Source organism: Brachionichthys hirsutus, chromosome 17 (genome assembly GCF_040956055.1).
Source record: "Brachionichthys hirsutus isolate HB-005 chromosome 17, CSIRO-AGI_Bhir_v1, whole genome shotgun sequence".
NCBI classification, from domain to species: Eukaryota; Metazoa; Chordata; class Actinopteri; order Lophiiformes; family Brachionichthyidae; genus Brachionichthys; species Brachionichthys hirsutus.
Genome location: NC_090913.1, coordinates 4,810,457 through 4,833,941, shown reverse-complemented (window position 1 = coordinate 4,833,941; position 23,485 = coordinate 4,810,457). Strand labels below are relative to the sequence as shown.

The window sequence follows — 23,485 nt, the reverse complement described above, 5'->3', positions numbered from 1 at the left end:
AGCCCAGCCAAACAGAATCGTTTTCCTGGTTTTAAACACAGCCACACGAGACGCCTGTCTCACATTTTCTGGAAGACTGTTCCAGACTCTGACTGCATAAAACTGAAATGCAGCCTCACCATGTTTAGACCTGACTCTAGGCACCTGCAGGGGACCACACCCTGAGGTTCTTAGGGCCAGACATGGTCCATAAAGCCAGCAGGGCACAGATGTAAGTACCAGTCCATGAAAAGTTGATGAGAAGCCAGAGACCTGAGTACTGGACAAATACGGCTGGACTTCCTATTTCTAGTGAGGACTCAAGCCACAGCATTTTGTACATACTCCAGCTGTTCAATAGCTTTTTAGGTTTAAAGGAGCGAGCCTCAAGGCTACCAATGACACACTCTCTATATTTCTGTGGGCCAAAGACGATAATCTCTGTTTTATCTGTACTTAGTTGCAAACATTGTTTTGCATCCTGATCTGCTCAATGCAGTGAATCTATATCTAGTATATAAATTATCTACTGTACTGACTACTGGGTACCGTTCTTTCCCATCCTTAGTTTTCCTGTTCCCCCCAAGTGATGGGTTGGGGTCGTATAGTCTGGTGGCCTGAGGGACAAAGGCATTTTTTCAGTCTTGTGAAGGACCAGTCTTTGGCTGAACAGGCTCCTCTTGTTGCTGATGACGGTTTCGGAGAGGGTGACTGCATCGCCCATATTTTCAAGCAGTTTTGTTCTCTGCCACCATCATCAGAGCATTTAGCTTCATGCCAACCACAGAGCTGGCCCACTTGATCAGTTTTCCCAGCCTGGATGTGTCCTTCTTGGACGTGCTGCCATTTTTGCTGTCGTGTTGCCTGTATTATTTCTCGATTAAAACATAATTTTTCTCTGCACATCTTCCACTCAGCCTCTAGCCCGTAACAGAATAATCTGGCCATAGCCGCGGAGGGTCCGCCGCTACATCCGATCCAGACATCCCGGCCAAAACACTCCTTCTAAATCCTCAGGAACCTTTTATCTCTGCTCCTCTCTGTGATGCAGGAAGTTGGCTGTCGGCTCTCAGGCAGGGCACCATCGGCAGCAGAGCGGGAATGGAACAAGCTCGCTCTACAGGATGCATTTCTGAGGGGGTTATGGGATGAGCTGCGTGACAAATTGGCATGGTAAGATGAAAACTGCTCTGTGGATGAACTTATATCGCTTGCCACTCATATAGAGAACCGTTTACGGGAGCTGTTGGCTGCAGGAGTGGAGACACTGGGTGGAAGGTTCCACACTCCCCTTTGTAGTCTGGACCGACCATGAGAATTTATCTTATCTGAGGTCGGCGTGTGGCTTGAACTCCCGACAGACTTGCTGGGTTCTGTTCCTGGGCCATTTCCAGTTGACCCTCTCCCACCACCTGGGATCCAGGAATATAAAGCCAGAGGCCTTGTCACACCAGTTTTCCCCGCCAGCTGAAGATACAAGGAGACTATCCTTCTTCCCCTGGCCTGTGAAATCAGATCAGCTCGATGGGCGGTCAAAAGGGTGGTCAAGGAGGCCTTAGGTGATCAACCTGTCCAAGATGGTTGCCCCCAGAGCCGAATGTTTCACCGTGGTGACGATGACATGCACAATCTTTGTTCATGTTGACGCCGACGCCAACTTGGAGCTCCAGATTTTCCTCCGCTGTAAAGCATGATGCCCTCGCCTTGCCGATTCTCGTTCGGACATCTGGATTGGATCCAGAATGGAGTCAGTAAAAAATATTTAATTATAACATTGAAAACCAAATTTACGGATTCAAAAATCAGTTACAAATACAAATCAACTTTTACTTTTCATGGTTGTGTATAAAGACATTTGGATTAAACCTGCTTGCCAATGATTTCTTACTGCCACCCACATTTCACTATGACATGAAATATGTCACACAGTGTACATTCTTCATATCTGCTCCCCTTTAGGGGGGTTAATAACTGTATGTTAATGTGTAACATGAAGAGTCCATCAGGTAAACTTTAAAGCGACACTATTTTGATCATGTCCTTCCATCACACAGAATATCTCATGAACAGACAATAGAAATAAAACCTCCACTGATCTAAACCGTGACACCACAGCAAACCCCCCTGGTATGAACATGTATCTGTTGCATATCAGGGGTAAACAAGAGACAAGGAAAATATAGATATCAACAAAGAAGCAGTAGAGAGAAGCAGTGCCAGATACATCAGAGATGATGTCCAGGCCAGGTTCTGGATCATCGTTAATTTATTTAATGTGAACCCCAGGCGTGTGTGTGTGTGTGTGTGTGTGTGTGTGTGTGTGCCTGTTAGTGCTTTGTGTGGCCCTGGCCTTGTGTCACCAGCACAAGAAAGGCTAATTGAATTTGGCTGAGATATTTTTGATAGACACCCTTTTTCTGTGTCTTCGACGGTGCACAACATATTTATTTAAACAAACCACAGATGCACTCTGATAGACATTTAAGGTCTGACTGGACGTCTCTGTGTCTTTGAGGAAGATAGTCGACCAGTCGGTAAGTTAGGTTTGAAAATTAAAGGGATCAATTACTGTTACACAAACACGGGTATCTTTGAAAGCTGAGTTTTTTTCTTCTTACTGTCGCTGCAGGGAGTGACCAGATGTAGTTCTGTTGCGATGCCACCCTGGGAATTTCTCCCAGAGATTTACAGATTACAGAAAGGCACGCAAACTCAGTTATTCAGACACTTCTAGCTCCGCCTCCTGTCTTTTCCTCAGAGACACTGTCTCTAAGCCATCCATCATGGCTGTCCTCACCACTGTCTTGTAGACCTTTCCCTTCATCCTCGCTGACACTCTATCACAGAGCACACCGTTCCAGCCTGCCTGCACACGATTCTTCACTTCCTTTCTACATCCCTCCATCACTCTGCACTGTTGATCCGAGGTACCTGGAGTCCTCCACCTTCTTTACGTCTATTCCTTGTAACCTCACTGTTCCGCCTTGGATCTTCTCGTTTACACACATGTACTCTGTTTTACTCCTGCTCACCTTCATTCCTCTCTTTTCTAAATTATCCTCTACCTGCTCTCACTGCAGATCACAATGTCATCTGCAAACATCATATTCCAAGAAGCTTCCTGTCTCACCTCATCTGTTAGTCTATCCATCACCATAGCAAACAAAAAGGGGCTCAGAGCTGATCCCACCTCTACGCTAAACTCCTGGCTGGTTGCGGCGGTTTGGGTCTGGTGCGCCTCCTGGGTGCCCCTGTCGTCCCCTCTTCTCTCCCTTCCCTCCCCCCTCCAACCCTTTTCCCTCTGCACCTTTGTTCCTTCTCTCATGCCCTTCACTCCTCCTCTGCCATCTCTCCCCTTGTTGGTTCCATATTTCACTTTGGTGTGGCACAGTCCTCGATGGCACAACGTAGGATATGGCACTTAATAAAATACGACAGGCTAGTCTGCCAAGAGGGCAGGTGACGGTCACGGTCACATTAAAAAAATAATCATTCAGCTTTGACCAGTGCCTGTTAACAACAAAAGAAAGAAAGAAACCAATGCAGAAAGAAGAACTTTTCAAACAATACAGCAACACTGCATTTAGTTTCAACTGAAAATGCACACAGGATTTATTGACGCACCATTTTATTTAAGTATGTCATTAAACCAGAATATGCCTGGTAAGCTAAACATTGTGTGTGTGTGTGTGTGTCACAAAAGTCACAAAACTGCTGTGGTGGTCTCAGTCATGTGTTTTTACTTGGAAGCACATAACTTCAAATACAAACATATTTGGTACTTGAGTAGAAGGCTGCTTCATTACTACAGACTGCCCAACAAAACAAAAAGTGCCCCTTCAATCTGACCAGCTCAGTCCTCGGTGTGTATTTCCCCACTACAGAACAGTAGGGTCCTCAAAGAGAGCCGGCCCTAAACATATTTTACAAAACAATACTGGTCCCCTGGATCTGGTGTTTGGACTGGCTGTTACATCTGAAATTATTCAATTTATGTACTGCTTGACTCGCACACAAAAAACAGAGACATTAAGAAATGTACTTTGATATTCACATTTTTACTTTGTAACTATTAACATCTGAGTAATAATGCTTTTCTGCGTGTGTAATTCTGTGCATGTGCGCGTGTGTAAATTTAATCAAGAATTCATTAGTACAGAGGAAGTTCTTTGCCAGAGTCTGTTTTCTGTCAGTCTGTCACACATCACCCCCCCCCCCCCTCTCTCTCTCAAGACTAGGAGGATATCTCTTCCACACACAAGCACACATTCATATACAAACAAACTGATACAACCACACATGGACGCAGAAAACGTGAGGCAGTCAGCAGACACACAATATGACACCTACAGGATTTATTTTAAATCATCACATGTGAGATTAGTAATTCAATTTGTTGCAATAAAACTGACTGATTCTGAACAAGTGGAATATACAGTTTTTTGTCTGTGTAAAAATAAAGCTGTTGATTATTTGGTACATCCACTCAATCTCATGGAATCCAATATTGCAGCTCTTAAATATTCTACCATATAACGCATGAGTGTATTTTGGTTTTTAAATTAAGAATCCCAAACCCCTCTGTGTCACATGATAATCATTTTTCATATGTTGATTTACCCATTAGGAATATTTCCCAGTTGTCCAAACAAGACATATATAAAACATATATTTATTTCTCTTTTTAAACTGTCATAAATGTCACTACTAATATTCGTTAGAAGCCAAAACAAAGTATGTTTTCTCATGCCTCCCTTAAAGAGAAATGTTCTGCAGTCAAATATGATTATGTAACTAATAACTATTCATCCTATCATTTGTTATGGTTTTCAGGTGAGATGCTCAGAGCAAAAAAGGACCATGGAATATTTTACTTGAAAATGATGATGAGAAATCTCAATGTAAGACTTGAAAGCACTCTTCTAATCCACATTGTGGCTGCTGGACCCTCGTCCACGTGGTCCCAAATGACGCGGCTTCTAACCGGTCCGTGTTGACCAAAGGCGATTTTTAAACAGCCTTTTAACTTCCTCAAACACTGTGGAAAGTCTGTCTTTATTTCAGGTCCCATTCCCGCAGTAGGTCGTGGTGCTGGTCGTTTCAGCGGACTCCTTAGCCGCCACGCGTGGCTCCAGGCCGCCTGTAGAGCTCACAGCCTGGGTTTTACGGACAATTTTAACCTGTTCTGGAAACGCTGACGGTTTCCACCCAAACAAATTGGGATCACGAATGCTCGCTGCTAACGTGCAGCATGCAGTACAAACCTTAACACAAGAATGAATCTTTACATCTCACACCCACACTCTGGACCCCCCCCCCCCCTCCTCCTCCTCCTCCTGCTCCATCCAGCGCCCTCCACTGTTTTCCCTTGGCAATAGCACCTTCATCGGGCCACTTACCTTCTCAGTCTGATGATGATAATTCTGCTGCTCTAATAAATCCAACAATAGCCTTTATATTAAGAGCATCATCTAGCGCCAGGTCTGTCCCTGTCCTTTCAATATCCCAGTTCTTCCGAGCTAATGTCTTTTCTTGGATACACTTCTGCACTTCCTGGTTCCACCACCAGGTCTCCTTATCGCCTTTCCTCCCAGAATACTCACCCAGTACTCCCCTACCCGTCTCCCCGATCACTCCAGCTGTTGTATTCTAGTCTTCCAAAAGCCTCTCTTGACCACCCAAAGCCCGTCTCACCTCTTCCCTGAATGATATGTGTGATATCCTGAGTGATATTACTGTCTGTATATAAAAAAAAAAGAGAGAATTACAACAAAAAAAAGTATATTGCAAATTTTATTTTATGTATTGCATAACATGAAAATCCATTTCAACAGTTAATTTTTTTAGTTTACACACGTGCATCGGAATCAATTCTATTCTTCAGTGCAGAATGATTTTTTTTTTTTTTTTACTGAACAGCTGGAGCTAAGCAGCAACATGACCTATCAGGTATATGTTGTCATAGAGGTGGCCTACGAAGTCATCTGAGACAGTATGTGCAGCCCTGCGAGTATTCCTGATAAACTCCCTCTTCGACATTTTGTTTTTGACGTGCGGGCTTGTCAGGTCAATGGACAGCAGGATCAGACTGTAGCACAGCACATACACCGCATCTGCAAAGAGATGGTAGCAAACGGTGATCCAACAGGGCACAGATGACAGATTAAACGTTTTAGCTTTTCTCACCACGTGATCATAGTCTTAATTATATTTCATTATATTTTAGAACAGTTATATGAGCAATTAGAATTATATTTTTTAAAAACCAAACCTCCCTTTCACACTATCAAATGGGAGATTAGAATTCAACAAAAAAGATATTGCAAAAAGAACCCTCATTGATGGGGAAAAATATGCAAGAATGAAGCACAATAAAATGTGTTTGTACATGTTATCATTTAAACAGATCTAAACAATGAAGACACATAAATGCATGTTGTATGATGTGATGTAATGGATGTAATGTAACATTGCACGCTTCTGTGTCCATATGTTTTCAGAGTTGGCTGACTTAAATATTGCAGCTATATATCAATCTAACGTTGGTCTTGAGACCATTATACTAATCCTACTAGGGTCAAAGGAACAAGCATTAACAGCATCGGGGGGGCTGTTGTCTGATGGCCTGCTGAAATCGATGACATAAAAGTCCTCATTATAAATAAATGTGTGGTCTATTGCTAAAACTAAAGTAACGGATTACTGGTCAATTAAACCTTGAGTTTCTCCATTCAGAGGTTGAGCTAGTAGGTCAGTTGTGGATTAGCTCCAAAATCACCATGTACAGTGGTACTTCTACTTACGAATGTCCCTACATCCGAAAGTTTCAGGTTACGAAGTATCTGAATGGGAAAATATTGCCTCTCGTTACGATTTTCACTTCAGGATACGAAGTCAAAAATAGCTGCTCGTAGCTGCTCTGCCATTGGCTATCGCCTAAAATCTGCCTGGCAACCCGTTGCGTATGCGTGTATCCCAGCATGCTATTCGTGTCCCCCTTGTAATGTATTTGGTCCATGCCTGATGCCGTAGTTACGTGATGACGTAGGCACGTTAGTTTGTGGTGTGCGCTAAATGTAGCATGTAGCTCTGTGACCGGCTACGCCTGATTAAAGAAAGGTTTTGTTCCTGAATCCGTCTCCTCCTTCCGACCATCCGTAGAGGTTAAAGACTTAACACCCCTCGTGTCACCCGGAAAAAGTGTTGACAAGTCGGGCTATTGCTCATTATGATGACGTCTGACTCGCACATTTCCGACGGATTGTCAAAAGCCGGCAAAAGCAGACGTCATTGGATCAGTTTTTCAAGAAACGCGAGGCAGAAAACACCGCAAAGGACCAGTAAACAAAGAGGACAAAAAATAACAGCTAAAAGGTAAATTAATATTTTTATTATTTCCTTTATTCTTTGGTTTTTTTACATGATGTGCCTCTCGTTTTATGTTTATTGTGCGGTAATCTAATTTTAACATGTATTTGTTTCATGTTCTGATGCGCTTTTATGATTTATTAAAAAAATATCATACTTTTGCGGGGCTTGGAACGGATTAGTGCATTTACATTCAAAATGCGTCTCTACTTAAGAAGTTTTCACGTTACGAAGCTACTCCCAGAACGGATTAAATTCGTAAGCTGAGGTACTACTGTATGTACAGCGTTTGGCCTTCTCTTGGGTTTAAATGTTTTGATTTCAGTCAATCTGAAATCACCTACTCTCACCTGTGGTCATTATAGCGTTGGGTCATGACCGAAAGGACAAGCCCCCGCATACAAGCGATCAAAATGAGTTCCTCCGCAGGGTGGCCGGGCGCACCCTGAGGGAGAGGGTGAGGAATTCAGTCACCAGGGAGGAACTTGGAGTAGAGCCGCTGCTCCTCCACATGTGGAGAGGGGTCAGCTGACGTGGCTGGGGCAGCTGGAAGAGGTGTCTGGGCTGAGGGAAGTCTGGAAATCCCTGCTCAGACTGTAGCCTCCAAGACCCGGCCCAGGTGGAAGATAGATGGATTTCAGTTTATGTTCAACAAAACCTGGATAATAGTCTAGAGAAGATGTTTCGGGACGGTATCGCCATCAAACCAAAGATTTTAAGATGTACACCAAATGTACTTTTTGCCTGAAATGCAAAAGTCTACCAATGAAGATATGCTGGATAGAATATTTTGAAGCACACATTCTGATTTAGCCACAGCTGCAACTTTGTCCTGTTCATTTCTTGCCCGTCTGGCTGGCAGGCAGGCTGGTTCCCTCACATATACCCATGCAATGACTGCAGTGACAACTTGTTCATTCTTCCTTTGGGGGGGGGGGGGGGTCTGGTGGAGCTCCTCTACTAATATCATGCTTCTACACTAGTGTAGTGACGGACTGATACCCTGTAGGTTGCAGCAGTGCTGTTTTTGGATGAGAGATCACCAGACAGTGTGGGAAAAAAGTATCTGATCCTCTGCTAAATTGATAAATTTGCCCATTTACAAAGAAACGAAAGGACTTAATTTTCATGGTTTTTCACTGATTATGGTAACAGAGAAATTAGTAGTTGAAAATGCATAAAAACACACGATACAAAAATTATCCTATAAAAGTATTCGATCCCCAAGCAAAACATAAGTTAGTATTTGATAGAGAAACCCTCGTTGGCTAGCACAGCATTGAGACGTTTCTTGTAGCTGGTTACTAGGTTTGCACACAGCTCAGGAGGGATTTTTATAATGTAAATAATATTATTTATGTAATTCCTGTTTACAGAAAGTCTCTAAATCAGGGGTCGGCAACCTTTTTCATGACGCGTGTCACTTTACAATATATTCAAGCCCAAAGGGCCAACACTTACTTCTTTAATAAAATAATTTCTAAATGATCTGTTTCTAAGTTGTTGGGTTTTTTTTTTTGCCGTATTTAAACATGATCACCTAACTTTTAAGTGCCTTAGTTGATCGTTATATGTAATAGCGCACATCTATAAACCAGTGTTGTGTCGGGCACACACAAGGAAATTGTATTTCTATAGCGCCAGATCATAAGAGAAATTTATCTCAAGGTTATAAAACACCCTCTGTCCTTCGGTCAGGGAATATGCTCACAATATGTTTGTCATGACTAACCAGGACTGAGGCCCAGTTCTCGGACAAGACCAGGGTTACAGGTACAAAACCTGTGGCTGAACTTGGTAATGAGGGTTTCCAGATACTCGCCCCTCTCCTCTGGTGCGTGGATCTGTCTGAAGAAATTCCGCAGGGCATTGGGGAGAAACTGGTTTCGGAAGTTATGGAGGGTCACTAACTCATCCAGGACATCCCTCCTGCACAGAGACGTGTAAAGTTAGTATTCCTACGCAGGAAATGAAAGTTGGTAATTATGAAATATGGCTTTCAAATATTACTAGAAAATGTAATCAGTAAATAAATACCGTATTTTTCAGACTATAAGTCGCATTAGTCAAAAAATTCATCTTGAAAAATAATAAAACATACCGGTATATGCCACATATAAGTCGCACTTTATTGGGAAATTTCTTTTTCAAACTCCAAGCAAACACAACAAGCTAAATAGGTGTCAACTATGTTAATGTAATACATGAACAGGTATTCAGATACACAATATATAAAGAACATACCTGGGAGCTGAAAAGGCAGAATTAGCATAACAAGTTACCGGTAAGCAAGTTGACCAAACTCTAGATCTCACTCCACAACACTGAATCCATTGAACATTTTTGTTCAAGCACCCATCTGTGGTCTTCTTCCTCCAGCTCTGACCAGCTTGCTTTTAGCTTTCTTTGTTTTTCTTAATTGCAGTAAGAGCAGCCTCCACTTTTCGCCAGTCCCTCAAAGGTTTTTCACTCTCTCCAAACTTTCTTTCTGCTGTTTGATTACCGTTTTCAGCTGCATATTTTACTACCTGCAGCTTGTAATCTGCAGAATAGGGTTTTCTTTTGGGGGGGAATTTGTGTTCAGTTTCTCAGTTGTCGATAAGTTAATGTAACAGGAGTATTCCATTCCGGTCGTTGTCACAAGCCAAGAGCAGCAGTATGTAATATTTACTATTTGCTCATGTTCTCAGTGTGAATTAACATTTCCGAAGATGTAAAATTATATATTTTAATATATAATTATGTGTGTGTTTGTACCTCTCATCCAAGTAAATCCTCAGCATCTTCCAGTTGAGCCTTCTGGTACAGAAAATGAACTTAGCCAGCTCGGCTGCATTATCCACTAGTATGCCTTTAGACATAAAATAAGTGATACCCTACACACACAGAGAGAAAAACGACAATCATCTATATATACCGGTAGGTATACACATATATATATACACACACATACATATATACATACACACGGGGACATTTCCAGGATGTCGGCGATATATACACAGTAATACCTCAACATATGAATATAATTCGTTCCAGGACCAAGCTCATAACTCAAATCACTTGAATGTCAAACCAATTTTTCCCATATAAAATAATTGAAAACAATATAATCTGTTCCAGCCATCCAAAAACACCAAAATCAATGCTAAAAGCAATAAAAAAAAAACATTTTTAACTGCTTTAGACACACACACACACACAATGATATAATAAATGATATACAGTATTTTTGTAATATAAATGTGGTTTTATTATGAGATTAACTTCAAGATAGACGGTAGCGCTAATGGCGGTGGGCAGTGCGCTGGAGGGAGAGGGACGGTACGAACACACTTTATTCCGTAACAGACTTGTCACCACAGAGGTTTGAGTTTATGTTAAAAGTGGTGTTATTGGTGGGTAAATGTTTAAAACAAACAAAAAAAAGCTTTTGTTGAACCGCAGATCCAACCAAATGACTCCCAACACAGTCACATGCATGTATTACCTCCTCTGGGTTAGCGTTGAATGTCAGGCAGCCCTCATCAAGTTGTAGGTATAACCTTCTATATGAGAAACCAGCAGGTAGTTTTCTGTTGTAGATGGAGCAGTGTCCCCATGTTGATTTGCACAGTCTGATGGGTCACCACATACGGGTTTAAAGAACAAATAACTAAAAGAGCACAACAGAAGTTTTACGTATGATAAAAAATAAGAAGTATTATTGCAGAATAATAACAGAACAATTTCAGATGTGCATAAACATTTCAAAAATATTGACTATGAAAAGAAAACTACACCAACCCTTTGTCCCAACAAATATTTGTACATTTTTTTTACAGAATTAAGTCCATAGATTTTTGAGAACATACCCAAAACCTTTTAATTATGTCATGACGTAGTAAAAGTTCCACCTTATTACCTTGCTAACTGCAAATGATAGCAGAAACCTTCTTACCCTTGCCATAGATATTCATCATTCCCCAAGTTGGTCCACACGCAGCCAGCCAGGCAGAGATCAGTAGCATTCAGATATGAAAGTATGGCAATGCTTAATTCAGGTGGCAGCATATCCAAATCTAGAAAACTATGCTGTTCTTTGCCTACAGTCATCAAGAGGAAAGAAAAAAAGTGTTATTTCAAATTGCAAATTAACTCATTGAGTACCAGCCATTGTCGGCTCAGCCATACGCTCAGTACCAGCCGTATTCGCTGGTTTTGCCCTATATTTAAAGACCCACAGAATATTATGTACTATGACTATGCAGACACTGAATAGAAAACAATAACGACACTGAGAAAGTGCTTTTGATGTTGTAATAACACATTAATTTACAAAAAATATTTCAACTGTACAACGGCTGCTCCTCTGACAAATCTGATATTCACTAAGGACATGCGCAAAACCGTCCTCTTGCCACCGACATATTTTTGGGACAAGTATTCTCATTTCGGACGGGATGATCCCATCCTGGATCCGATCCAGATGAATTTCGGTGGTAAGATAGAGGATCCCACTCTGCATGACTGTGTCAAATTCTATAAACATTGATCAATAATCAACACATTTTTATCCGTCCGTAACGTTTCAAGTTATCTTGCTAACAGACAAAAACCCACGTCGGCGATCATATAACCCCCACAAGAAACAAATCAAGTGTATATTTAAATGGCATAACAACAACAAGGTTAGTTACAATGTGTTGACACAGAGCTCAGCATGTGTGTGTTCATACCTCCTATCCGCGCTCTCAGCAGATGATAGATGTCAGGGCCAGAACAGTGTTGGGGAGCTCTTTGATGATCTCTCCCTAAAAGAGAATAATAAAAAAAAAGAATATATATAGTTAATGGCAACAAGATTATTTACAATGTGTTGATAGAAAGCTGGCAGAGGAATTGATGTCCGTATATTCAGCTGCTGGTCATATAATTAGAATATCATGAAAAAGATGATTTATTTCAGGAATGCCATTCAAAAAGTGAAACTTGCATATTATATGAGAAACCTATTATAGGCGATGTTATGAATGGCCTTTAAAGTAAACAGAAGGATTTTGTAGTTGTTTTTTATATATATATTTAGCTGTCATGGTGAAGAGGGAGCGGAACCGAAAGGCAAAGCTCTCCATTTCCCAGTCGATCTTCTTACCCTCACCTACTAATAAAATAATATCAGCGCAGATGAGCGTACCGAGGAGGGAGATTCCTAATTTGACACAGGCGCTAAATAATACCAACTGGGATAATTATCTCACCCATTACCATGTTAGTGGCAACTGTGATGTATTCATGCCTGGTATCCAAGATACAGTGTGTCTGCATTTACTAGAAAAATGAAAGTTAAACCATCAAAAGAGAATCACCTCCGGTGGTTGAACGAAGCCTTACGAACATTACTGAAGGAACGAGATCATGCTCTTAAAATATCACTTAAAACAAAAAGGGTGAATGATAGACAGAGATTTACTTCCCTTAGAAATAAAGTGGAAAAGAACATTTGATTGACAATTTTTTTTTTATTCATATAATTAGTACTGCAAGAGGAAATGCTAAGGAGTTTTGGACAAATATTAAGAAACTGACGGGAAACAGTATAGTGCACAGAGAAATTAGGGAGCTACAGCTAGAGGAGGAAGTCATGCATGATACAAGGGACATCGCAGCAACTTTGAACGATTACTTCATAGTCTCAATCAAAGACAGTCAAAGTCTCAGCCACACCATAAATCACCAGATTCTGTTGATCAAAGTCTAGTTTAGTACTCTGAATTAGATTCAATCATACATATCTGAAAGATCGCACCGTTAGGATACAGAACACAAAGTCAACATCATTTATTATGACTGTCCTGTTTTATTGATTGATTTTTATTTAATGTTGACTGAAGATGGAAATTAGCCGTTGGCTATAATCTTGCATATTTACATGCAAACGTTCGTCACTATGAATTGTTTCTGTTTTAAATAAACTGGTCAGATTGGGCAGGGGGCCAGAGTAAACTACGGAGTCTGTATGTGCAGCATCGAGGTTGCTCTGGTCACAGACGATCCGCAGCGGCTTGCTGGTGAGGAAGAGCTCGAGGAAGTCGCCGCAGCTTCCTGGTGCTCGATGCTCGACCTGCAGATTGAAAAATCATCTGTGAATTGAAAGTTCCTCCACATCACGATGGTATCTGATGTCACAGAATGAGTGAGTGGGGGAAAAGACATGGCGTTCATATGACATGGGGGGGCGGGGCATGGAATTTGGCGATCTTTGAGCTGAGCAATAAGAACCAGGCGCTGAGACGGGCGTCTCCGTGCACCGCGGTTCGGAGGCGTCAACCTACGGTCCGGTTCAAACACTGTAAAAACAATTTGTTCTTGGTTCCTTGTGAGAACTGAAACGAATAAAAACGTTTCATTCAAAAATTCTTACCTCTATGAATCTCTTTCGCGTCTGGTCCATCGGGGGACGAATCACGGCCGCTTTTGGGGCGACCCAGACGGCAACCATTCAGCTGATGGATCCGGGTTGGGCTCATTATAATCCTCAGAGTCCGACCCGTCTCTTGACCCGTGGGTCACCGCTTGTTCACGTCGCCTCGGCAGCGCCCGACTCCTCAGCTCCATGACTGCTGGAATCATCCTCTTCCTCAATCGCTGTAGAATCTTGCATTTTACCACGACTCACACTTTCCGTAAGTGCAAGCTGCCTGCATCCACCTCGAACTCCTTTAGATTGCGTTCACTAATTCCTCTAAATACTTCTTCCATCTTCCGAGCACACGACTGGCCTCTGTCAGCGCCTCGCCGTTAACAACGCCGCTGGCGGCCGTTGTTAACCCGGGCCTCGACCAATCCGGTGTGACTTTCTTATTCACAATGATTTGCATAATTCCTGGTGGCAAACCTTTACACCGGATGCCATTCCTGACGCAACGCTCTGCATTTACCCGAGCTTGAGAAACTGACAACGCTAGGTTAGCTCCTTGCTAAACGCACTACCCGTAATACCGCGAGGCCGCATTAGAGTCTAAATTGGTATTGACGGTCCCACCTTGTTCTCGTCTCTGTCCTCCACGGTCAGCTATTTGGTCTACAAGCTCTTCTTGAAGCTGCAATTGTTGTCTCCAGAGTGTTTGACCCATCTGTGTGGGAGCACAGCGACAGAAAAATGAAGCAGATCCCTTAGATGATTACATTTCATCAATGCATCACAGTAAAACCACTGACGTCGTCTGCTGGATGTGCATGTTTAGATATTTCTACACACACACATATATATATAAATACATATACGGGTAAATGTTAAATGGACTGCACTTATAGCACTTTCTGCACCTTTGTGGTGCCCAAAGTGCTTTACAAAGCCTCACATTCACACACTCATTCACACTCCAGTGGGAAACTGTGCCATGCAAGGCGCTGCCAGGCCCACTGGGATTCGAACCACCGACCCACTGATCACTGGACGAACCACTCGACCAACTATGTAACTCGGAGACGTACTGGTTCTATCAGGTTTTTTGAAGTAAAGCCATACTGGGCTACTTTGCTTAACGTTCTTTCCAACCATCTCTCCAGCAGCTGATCTCACTAATGAGTTCCTTCTCTCACATTGAAGGAGGTGCTGTCTATTAAAATCACCTGCTTGAGTGACCGGCTGGAAGGAAAACCTGCAGCACTTCTTTTCTCATCTCCATGTCCAGCCAAGATAAACAGGCGCTTTCAATACAGCAGGGGGCGGAGCCATAGGCTTGGCTGGCCTGTCAGTGATTTAATGGCAGAGCAAAAGGACACAGTGGCTGACTTTCAGACCTCAGATCAGCCTCTCTCACACTGGTACCCGTACCACTAATACACTGGCTCCCTCTAGCGGTACGCAAAATAATCACTTAATTGTATACTAAATAAAAAAAAATACATTTAAAAGGTGAAACACTTTAGGTAATCCTCCCACCTCCAAAAACATGCAATTTAGGTGAATTGTTTACTCAAAATTCTCCGTAGCGTTTGAGTGGTTGTCTGCCCCGCGATGAGCTCGCATTGCATTGTGGGTTTACCCCGCCTCTCGCCCATAGCAAGCTGGGATAGGCTCCAGAGACCCCCGTGACCCGCAAAGCGGAAATGCGGACGGAAATGGATGGATCGATGGCCCTAGATAGGCCTCAAAGCCTTCACTACTACTACGCTCATTAGGAATAGGACCCAGTGGACGTAAAAAATACAGGAATATACAAACATGACACAAAACGTAGAGTGACCGCTCTGGTTATATCAGGCAATATAAAACAAATAAAGAGTAATACAATAAATACAGAGCACCAGAAACGAGGCCTAGCCTAGCAATAGCCTAGTTGCTAACGATGCTCAACCGAGGAAAGCATTGGCCATAACACCGTCGTAACATATTACTTGTGCCAAACCTCTTTATTAACATATAATACACGCACCTGTCTCATGGACGCACACTCCGTCAAAAAGGGCTACTAACGAGGGAACATGTCACCGTCCCTCATGCTCAGTGCAAAACAAACAAAGATAGTGAAACTTTTGTGGTCACGAAACGAGCGCGCCCCTAGTGGTCGGCCTGTAAACTGCACCAAAAGCATGACAGTCCGCGTCCTACTTAATGTTAGGCAACTCACTATATCACTGACCGAATATAAGAAATGTACAATAGCCTACCTAGTCCCTGAAAATCTCATAGGCTTAAACACAGAATTAGATTTATTTTAAGCACATCTGCATATATACTCCATCATAATTAAACACCCCCCCCCCCCCCCCAAACTAAATCTGATGGAAACAGTGAATACTGCATCTTGTCTTGTATTCTATTTCACAGTGTCTTTTAGGGAAGCAACTAAAACACAGTGGTTATACCGGTATGGTATTTTGACATCCTCAGCAGAGGTACCGGTAATTATAATTTACTTACAGACAGCCAGTATAATTAAAAATTAACAGAAAAAAGGACAATAGCACTGGCAACAAGCAGTATCTAGTTGGAGTATTTGTTTATTTCTTTCTTTTTTAAATTCTTCTGATACCTTTAAATACAGCATATTACTAAAAACAATAGAAGTGTGGCATTAGGGGACTGGTATTTTAAATAATGTCTGAAGAGTCACATTGAAAACAGACAACAGGCTGTACAAACAGGAAATTATAAATCTACACTGTTCGATATAATTTCTGGGTCTGGCAGGGGACAGCTCTGTCCCCAAAACTGTTATCACATATAAAATCGATATCTTCTGCATATCACAATGTTTAGAATATAAATACCGGTAGTCAAAAGGTTTAGGGCACTTAAATATGGAGAGAAATTCGTTTATTTTTATGCAATCAAACAAAAATAATGGATTTGCAATTTTAAAAGATTTTGCAAACAAGACTATTATTATCTATCAACATCATTATTTTTTCTTTGATTGCATGAAAATGAACTAATTTATCTGCATACTTAAACGCTCGGGCAGGTTTAAAATGGATAAATATTTACCCTGAGACTAGAATAGACTTTGCCTGGTACGTCGGAACCTTTTTAAAAAATACGTGTTAAATTATCTCGGAAGCATTACTCAACAAATGTTTAAACCCATTGTTATCATTATGATTGTTGCGAGTCAGGAACGGAAGGGAGGCCGTCAGATTGTGTCCTGGAAGGCAAACGTCGGGGCAAATTAACATGCTTGCACACCTCCTTCCGGTCCCTTAATTCATTGCTGGCGGAGTTCGTCGCCGTGGTTCGTTATCACTTCTGGCTATTCGGTCATTTGAATTCGGATAAAAGGAGGTAAACATCGGGAAACGAGCGCTTTTGGGAGATTATGGAAAACAATAATCCGCCGATCCCTGCAGAAGCGTCCGCTCGCCCTGAAAGGTAGTGAACTGTCACTTTTACGCACGAAGAATCACAGAGGCCAGTTTGGGTCATGTCGAGCAAACTTGTTATGCACGACAATCAGGAAAGTAGGGTCAATTCCCATGTTTAACCAAGTTACAATTTCAGTTGTAACTTGGTTAACCCCTTAATTTAATAGACGACTTCAAGTAAATCTCGATAAAAGTGTGCGCGCGTAATGTTTTGGTGCAGCCAAAGACCTGGATCAGATTAATCCATGAAAAGGTTATCAATTGATCTTTTCTTGGTATCTTCATACACCAACCATGAAAGTAAAAGTGAATCGGAATTGATGTGTATTTTAAACTGATTGTTGAATTCATAAATGGGATTTTCAATGTTAAAATGTAATATTTATTTTCCTGACCTTATTCTGGATCAGATCAGACCCGGAAGATATTTTTGCATGATAGTGCATATTGGATCCTTTTATGCAGTGGCGTCGTTAGGCCTATTTTAGGGGGGATTCTTATTCAACTGATGAACAATTTGTCTCCCACAGTTGTCTCGGTTTCTGTTTTTAGGTCCTTTTTTTAGGCTGCTACATGTTTGAATCTCCGTATGCCTAGTCAACACTTGACATTCTTGCTGTCTTATGTCAAGCAGCACAACCAGGAAAAGAGAAGACTACCTGGAATGGCCTGAGTACTTCATGGCTGTGGCCTTTCTCTCAGCCCAAAGGAGCAAAGACCCAAACTCACAGGTGTGTTTTCATGCAAGGACTTTACCCATTCATTCATTTTCCAACAGCTTTTATCCGTAAACGGGTTGCCTGTCCAGAGAGGTGGGAATGAATGTGGAAAGGAATTGAAGGCATGTTGGAATGGGTGTTAACAGTACTAAAGGAAACTGCCCAACAAAGCTGTGAAATTGATGCAAATAATATGCCAACAGTGAATATTACAAGCGGCTTTTAAATTTACGTGGGAAATGAACAAAGTGTGAATGATTTTCAGTGGTTAATAGCAAACAACAAAACCGTGAAACAAGCAAACAGAAAGTGAGCCACAGATCCATCAGTTCAAAATTTATTTTCTGCTGAAGATTAGGCAAAATGTTGTAACTAATCTTTTTTGTCTGTGTGTGTGTGTGTGTGTGTGTGTGTGTGTGTGTGTGTGTTACCACTTTGCATAAAATATTTTTGTGAAAGTGTCTTTCCCTGTCTTTGTGTCTGAAGGTTGGGGCGTGCATTGTCAACGAAGAGAATAAAATAGTTGGCATTGGATACAATGGTATGCCCAATGGCTGTGATGATGACCTGCTTCCATGGTCCCGATCTGCAGAGGAGTGGCTTGATACTAAATACCCTTATGGTAAGAATGTATACACAACTATTATTATCATATTACATTTTAACAAATACATTTTTTTTTCCTTCATTACTTAAAGGTCCCATATTCTACCCTTTTTTTCTACACGTTAACGCAGTTCCCAGACACTTGTATGAAATATCTATGACAGTCTTTGGTCAAAACAGCAAATAGATGCTGCAGGACAGCGTCCCTCTTGTCTGTCTCACACAGCTCTCTCAGAAACGGAAGCAAAAGGGGGAGACACAGTTCACACACGGCGCAATGACGCGAATAATCTCAGGACGTATTAAAAATATTTTTGAATCGAGGCTTTATTTTACACTTCTCCCTCATCTTCCGTGTTTTTCTTTTTAACACGCATAAAGTGTACAAATGGACACAAAGCACCTTCTTTTGTCTCTTGATGCTCTGTCCACAGTGTGCCACGCAGAGCTGAATGCCATCATGAACAAGAACAGCGCCAATGTGAAAGGCTGCACCATCTATGTGGCTTTGTTCCCCTGCAACGAGTGTGCCAAACTCATCATCCAAGCAGGTGAGTGTTGACAATGGCAACGGACACATGCTCCTCACCACTCACTGTCGTGCACACACACACACACACACACACACACACACACACACACAATTCAGTTGATTTTAACTATTGCAATCATGACACGTTCTCTCTTGTCTTTCCAAGTGTGACCCTTTGAATATTCGATTTCTACAGTGCTGTCATGATGCACTGTGCCCCCCGTAGGTGGCAGCAGTGCTGTTTATAGCTGTGCAATCGGTGTTTATTACATGAGAAGAAACCAGTAAGAGACAGAGGTAATAGCAAAACTTTGAAAGACAAATTCAGGCAGCTCACACGTTCAGGAGAAAGTGTCCATTCCCTGCAAATGATGGGGCGAGTCACGCACGAGCTAGTGTGTGTGTGGACGTGCGGAGCACAGACACGGGGAGAGTGCACGCACATCTTGTGCACGTTCGCCTCCGTTGTGACATCACAAATGACAAGATTTCTGCCAGACGTGTTTCAATACTCGATTACAGAACTACGCAAACTAGACAGGATTGAATAAATGGTTTCATTTAGCTGTTTTTGGGTTGGTAATGACCCAAAACCACCAAAATAGTCGTGTAGAAACATGGAAAAAGTGATTGTTTATTCCATAATATGCCCCCTTTTAAAGCGAGGACACACCTCTGTCCTCTGTGTTGCTTAATGTTCCCTTCCTTTCTCTGTCCAGGTATTAAGGAAGTTATCTATCTTTCTGATAAGTACCATGACGAGCTTAAGATGGAAGCTTCCAGAAGACTGCTCAATATGGCAGGCATACAATGCAGGTGAGGAATTAACTTGCACACTCTGCAAAAAAACTTTTTTTTTTTTATTGCATTTGAATTTCAGTCTGGCACTCTTGTGATTTTACCAGTCTTTCCCAGATTTTATCGTCGTCCATCTTCAGATATTTTCTTCCAATTCTAGAATGTTTTTAAACAAATATACAGTATTTTTCGGACTATAAGTTGCATTGTTAAAAAAATGCGTAATGGGAAAAAAAACATATAAGTCGCACTGGACTATAAGTCACACTTTATTGGGAAATTAAATTTACAAAATCCAGGTGTACACAATAAATAACTTAAATTGAGGATTTTTATGTTGCCTGTTTAGTTTATTTATTTTGCATTTGTTGATGGTGAAGAATGGGGTCGGACTTGATGAGCCATGGCTTCTTCCTATTCCTTTTCGAATGAGTCAAATGTGTATTATATTGAAGCTGGAGTTTTGTTATGGGTGTTGTATGTATATATATATTGGAAAAAAACGATATTTGTCCCGTGAGGGGTCGCGACAGCAAATCAGCGTTCTCCTCTTCACCCTGTCCTTTGCATCGTCCTTCCCAACACCAGCCGCTCTCATGTCCTCCTTCACTACGTCCATGTATCTTCTCCTGGGTCGACCTCTAGCCCTGTTCCCTGGCAGTTCCATCCTCAGCATCCTTCTACCGATATAGTCCCCGTCTCTCCTCTGGACATGTCCAAACCATCAAAGTCTGGTCTCTCTGACCTTGTCTCCAAAACGTCTAACCTTCACTGTCCCTCTTATTGTCTCATTTCTAATCCTATCCAACCTGGTCACTCCCAAGGAGAACCTCAGCATCTTCATCTCCGCCACTTCTCGTTCAGAACTGAAGACAGCTTTTGATTGAGAATGGATGATTGAGAATCTCCACAGATAACTGTCAAACAACATTTTTTTGGTCCATATTCTTCTTTGCTTCCTTTCTCAAATACGTTATTCTGGTAACAACCTGCCCACACAACTAATCAGACACTGGAGACGTATGCGATTGAAGTGCAACTTTCCATCTTCATCACATTTGTGTTTGATGTCTTCCTGCTTGTGCACTCAAGGCTTATAATATGTGATTTTGTTTTGTTTCTCTTTGTGTCGGCAGACAATTCAAGCCCAAGAGGAATGAGATTCTCATTGATTTTAATGCCATTACCCACTCTGAGATGACGACTACAGCCAAACAAAAAATATAAATGCAAACAAGGTGGGAAAGCAAAGAAAGAGTTTAACCTTGACTATTTTCTATCAGTCTTCTGTTACATTTTGGTCTCAATGAACACTCAACGATGGCTTGACTGTAAAATATTTGGATACACCAAATATTCAAGATACCTTAATTTGATGCATCTCTTATGGCAGAATGTTTAGTTGCTGCTTTCCACTGCTTTTTCCTCTTTTATAAATGCACGGTAATGTAGACTCATTTTGATGCTTAGTTTATTCCTCTTTTCACATTCATCGTGGAGGTTACACAGTAAATCAGTCTTTTTGTTTATTGACGGAAGTACAGCTGAAACTCATCAGGGGTTGCTCCGTGGCAACAACAAACCTAAAAAGCAGCTATAAAAATCCATCCCTATCTTTGCACCCCCTTTATGTTACAGAATGATTGTGCTTTTAATATTTTGTAGGGGGATATGGATTTCAGTTTGCCAAATTGTTTACTCTTCTGCTTTTCAAGCTGCTAATATCAATTTGTCATACAAAATATTACTCTATAATGTCTTATTTCAATCGTAATAACTTGTCCCACCAGAATCTCCTCATTTTTAAAACACATCTTGTATCAGGTTTTTGTAATGATACCAAATGACTTTTATACATTAATATGTTGCTGCAAAGACTGACCGGCACTGAGAGGATAAGGATTTGCTTTTCTTTTACACTGTATAACTGTATGAAATCTAATTATTGGTTTCTTAATATACTACGTGTGTATATGTTTACACAAACATTTTGGGTTAACATCTTGGGTTTTTTTGTATTCAAATATTTCTTTAACCTTAATAAAACTTTGGGAACACGTGTGTGTCCATTGGTGTCCACTATTCATTGTTCTGAAAAAGGTTGTTTAGGATCCAATAATTGTAAATAACAGTGTAGACACTGACTGTAAAGGTCGCTTTCACACCAGAGCTGTTAGGTCCACTTTAAACGGACCAGATTTTGTTTCCTCGGATCGTCGGCTTCGTTTGGGCAAGTGTGAAAGCTCCAAAGTTTGCAGACCAAACAAGCAAACTCTGGTCTGCCTGATAACGTGGGTCTCGGTTAGCTTGCAAGTGAACCCTAGTTCGGTTCGTATGCGGTGTGGAAGCGCACCGGACCAAACACAGGACCAAATGTATGTAGTAAATCTATACGCAGTGCATCTAGGGTAGAGGAAGTACAGCGTGCACTCCAAATCCAAAACAAACATGGGTGGTAGTTCTTTTCAGCTACTATTAACGTCCGTGAGCCAGAAGCGATAACTCGCAGTTTAATGTCTTGTCTTTGGAACAGTACTGCGCCTAGTCCTTGTATGAATGGTTGTATAAAATCTGGAAAGCCTAGCGCTGGTGGATGAAGCAAGCAGTCTAGAGATCATCCAGTGCACTTTGATGCTTGTTAGTCCACTATTTGTTTTGTTGAGGGCACAAATTGACTCGCTTTCTTTGATTTTGTCCTTGTCCCTTTTTTGATGTGCGAGTCCTCAGTGTCTCTGCTTTCAACAGTTCAGACAGACAGCTTGCTTTTCTGGAAGAGATTTTTCCTGAGCTGGCCAACATTTTGTGGTTTTATATCTTTAAGTGCTCTGACTGCTTTAAAGTCTGCAGGAATCAACGCTGTTCCCCACTGCAGGTATTATTCGGCCTAGGCAGCGCACTTCAGATTTAAATATGTCACACTTCCTGGGATTGAGTTTTACACAGTCTTTTTAACCGCTGGAGCACTTTTCGAACATCCTCCACATGATCTTTGAATGTCTTTCTGTAGACCCATGTGTTGTGCAGGTAAGGACTGCAGATGTTGCCGCGCAGTCCCTCTAAACACTCTTCCATACAGCGTTGAAAGGCTGCAGGGGCATTCATTAGTCCAAAGGGGGTGCATATAAAATCCTAGGGTGTCACAAAGATAAGTGAGTGGGTGGCTTTCCTCTGACACGAACCCCTGGTGGAATGCTTTCCCTGGGTCTAAAAGGGAAAATCAGGAGCTGTCCATAATGTCCGAGACACGAGGGATGGGCTGGCGGTCAGGATGGCTTTTTCTGTTTAAGTCTCTGTAATCTATACACAGTCTCAACATGCTGTCCTTTTTTAGAACAACTGGCGAGGAGTATGAAGAGTTTGATTTTATAACCCAACCTTGTGCTATTAGATCATGCCTGTAACTTTTCTTCTCCTGATAAAGCGGACGTAGCACTGACATACGTACGGTTCACTGGTTCATTGTCTTTGAGTGAAATAGTCATCTTCAGATTTTCAGACTGACATTCTTCTCTGACCATTTAACTATTTAGCTTGGCTCTTCACCAAGATGGCTGAGATCTTCAGGTGGGTCCCACTTTTTACTGGAACTACATGGGACTTGTGTACTCATGTGATTGGCAGTAGGCAGAAAATT

The 23,485-nt window shown here is 41.6% G+C and overlaps 2 protein-coding genes across 2 annotated transcripts; one reads left to right on the top strand and one right to left on the bottom strand.

The window, feature by feature from the left end:
- Positions 1-5,759: 5,759 nt before the first annotated feature.
- On the bottom strand, positions 5,760-15,886 carry fbxo8 (F-box protein 8). The gene is made up of 8 exons (XM_068751165.1): positions 15,768-15,886; positions 14,372-14,462; positions 12,066-12,140; positions 11,288-11,432; positions 10,838-10,964; positions 10,105-10,223; positions 9,080-9,276; positions 5,760-6,092 (listed from the first exon to the last, which is right to left on the bottom strand). The coding sequence occupies exons 1-8, from the start codon at positions 15,774-15,776 to the stop codon at positions 5,905-5,907; spliced, it is 951 nt and encodes a 316-aa protein (XP_068607266.1). The 5' UTR covers positions 15,777-15,886; the 3' UTR covers positions 5,760-5,904.
- A 1,237-nt stretch (positions 15,887-17,123) lies between these two features.
- Positions 17,124-21,078, top strand: dctd (dCMP deaminase). Its single transcript, XM_068750993.1, has 6 exons — positions 17,124-17,203; positions 17,828-17,927; positions 18,402-18,537; positions 18,956-19,072; positions 19,773-19,869; positions 20,988-21,078. The coding sequence occupies exons 1-6, from the start codon at positions 17,151-17,153 to the stop codon at positions 21,076-21,078; spliced, it is 594 nt and encodes a 197-aa protein (XP_068607094.1). The 5' UTR covers positions 17,124-17,150.
- Positions 21,079-23,485: the final 2,407 nt, after the last annotated feature.

What these genes read in the sequence shown, in the direction of transcription:
- fbxo8 (XM_068751165.1), bottom strand. An exon ending in GCTGAGAGCGCGGATAGGAG is followed by an intron (nt 11,433 to 12,065) that starts GTATGAACACAC and finishes TGATGACTGTAG; the next exon opens with GCAAAGAACAGCATAGTTTT. An exon ending in TCAACGCTAACCCAGAGGAG is followed by an intron (nt 10,224 to 10,837) that starts GTAATACATGCA and finishes CTGTGTGTGTAG; the next exon opens with GGTATCACTTATTTTATGTC.
- dctd (XM_068750993.1), top strand. Translation starts at nt 17,151, where the DNA reads ATGGAAAACAATAATCCGCCGATCCCTGCAGAAGCGTCCGCTCGCCCT. An exon ending in GCGTCCGCTCGCCCTGAAAG is followed by an intron (nt 17,204 to 17,827) that starts GTAGTGAACTGT and finishes TCTTATGTCAAG; the next exon opens with CAGCACAACCAGGAAAAGAG. An exon ending in ATGGCAGGCATACAATGCAG is followed by an intron (nt 19,870 to 20,987) that starts GTGAGGAATTAA and finishes TTGTGTCGGCAG; the next exon opens with ACAATTCAAGCCCAAGAGGA.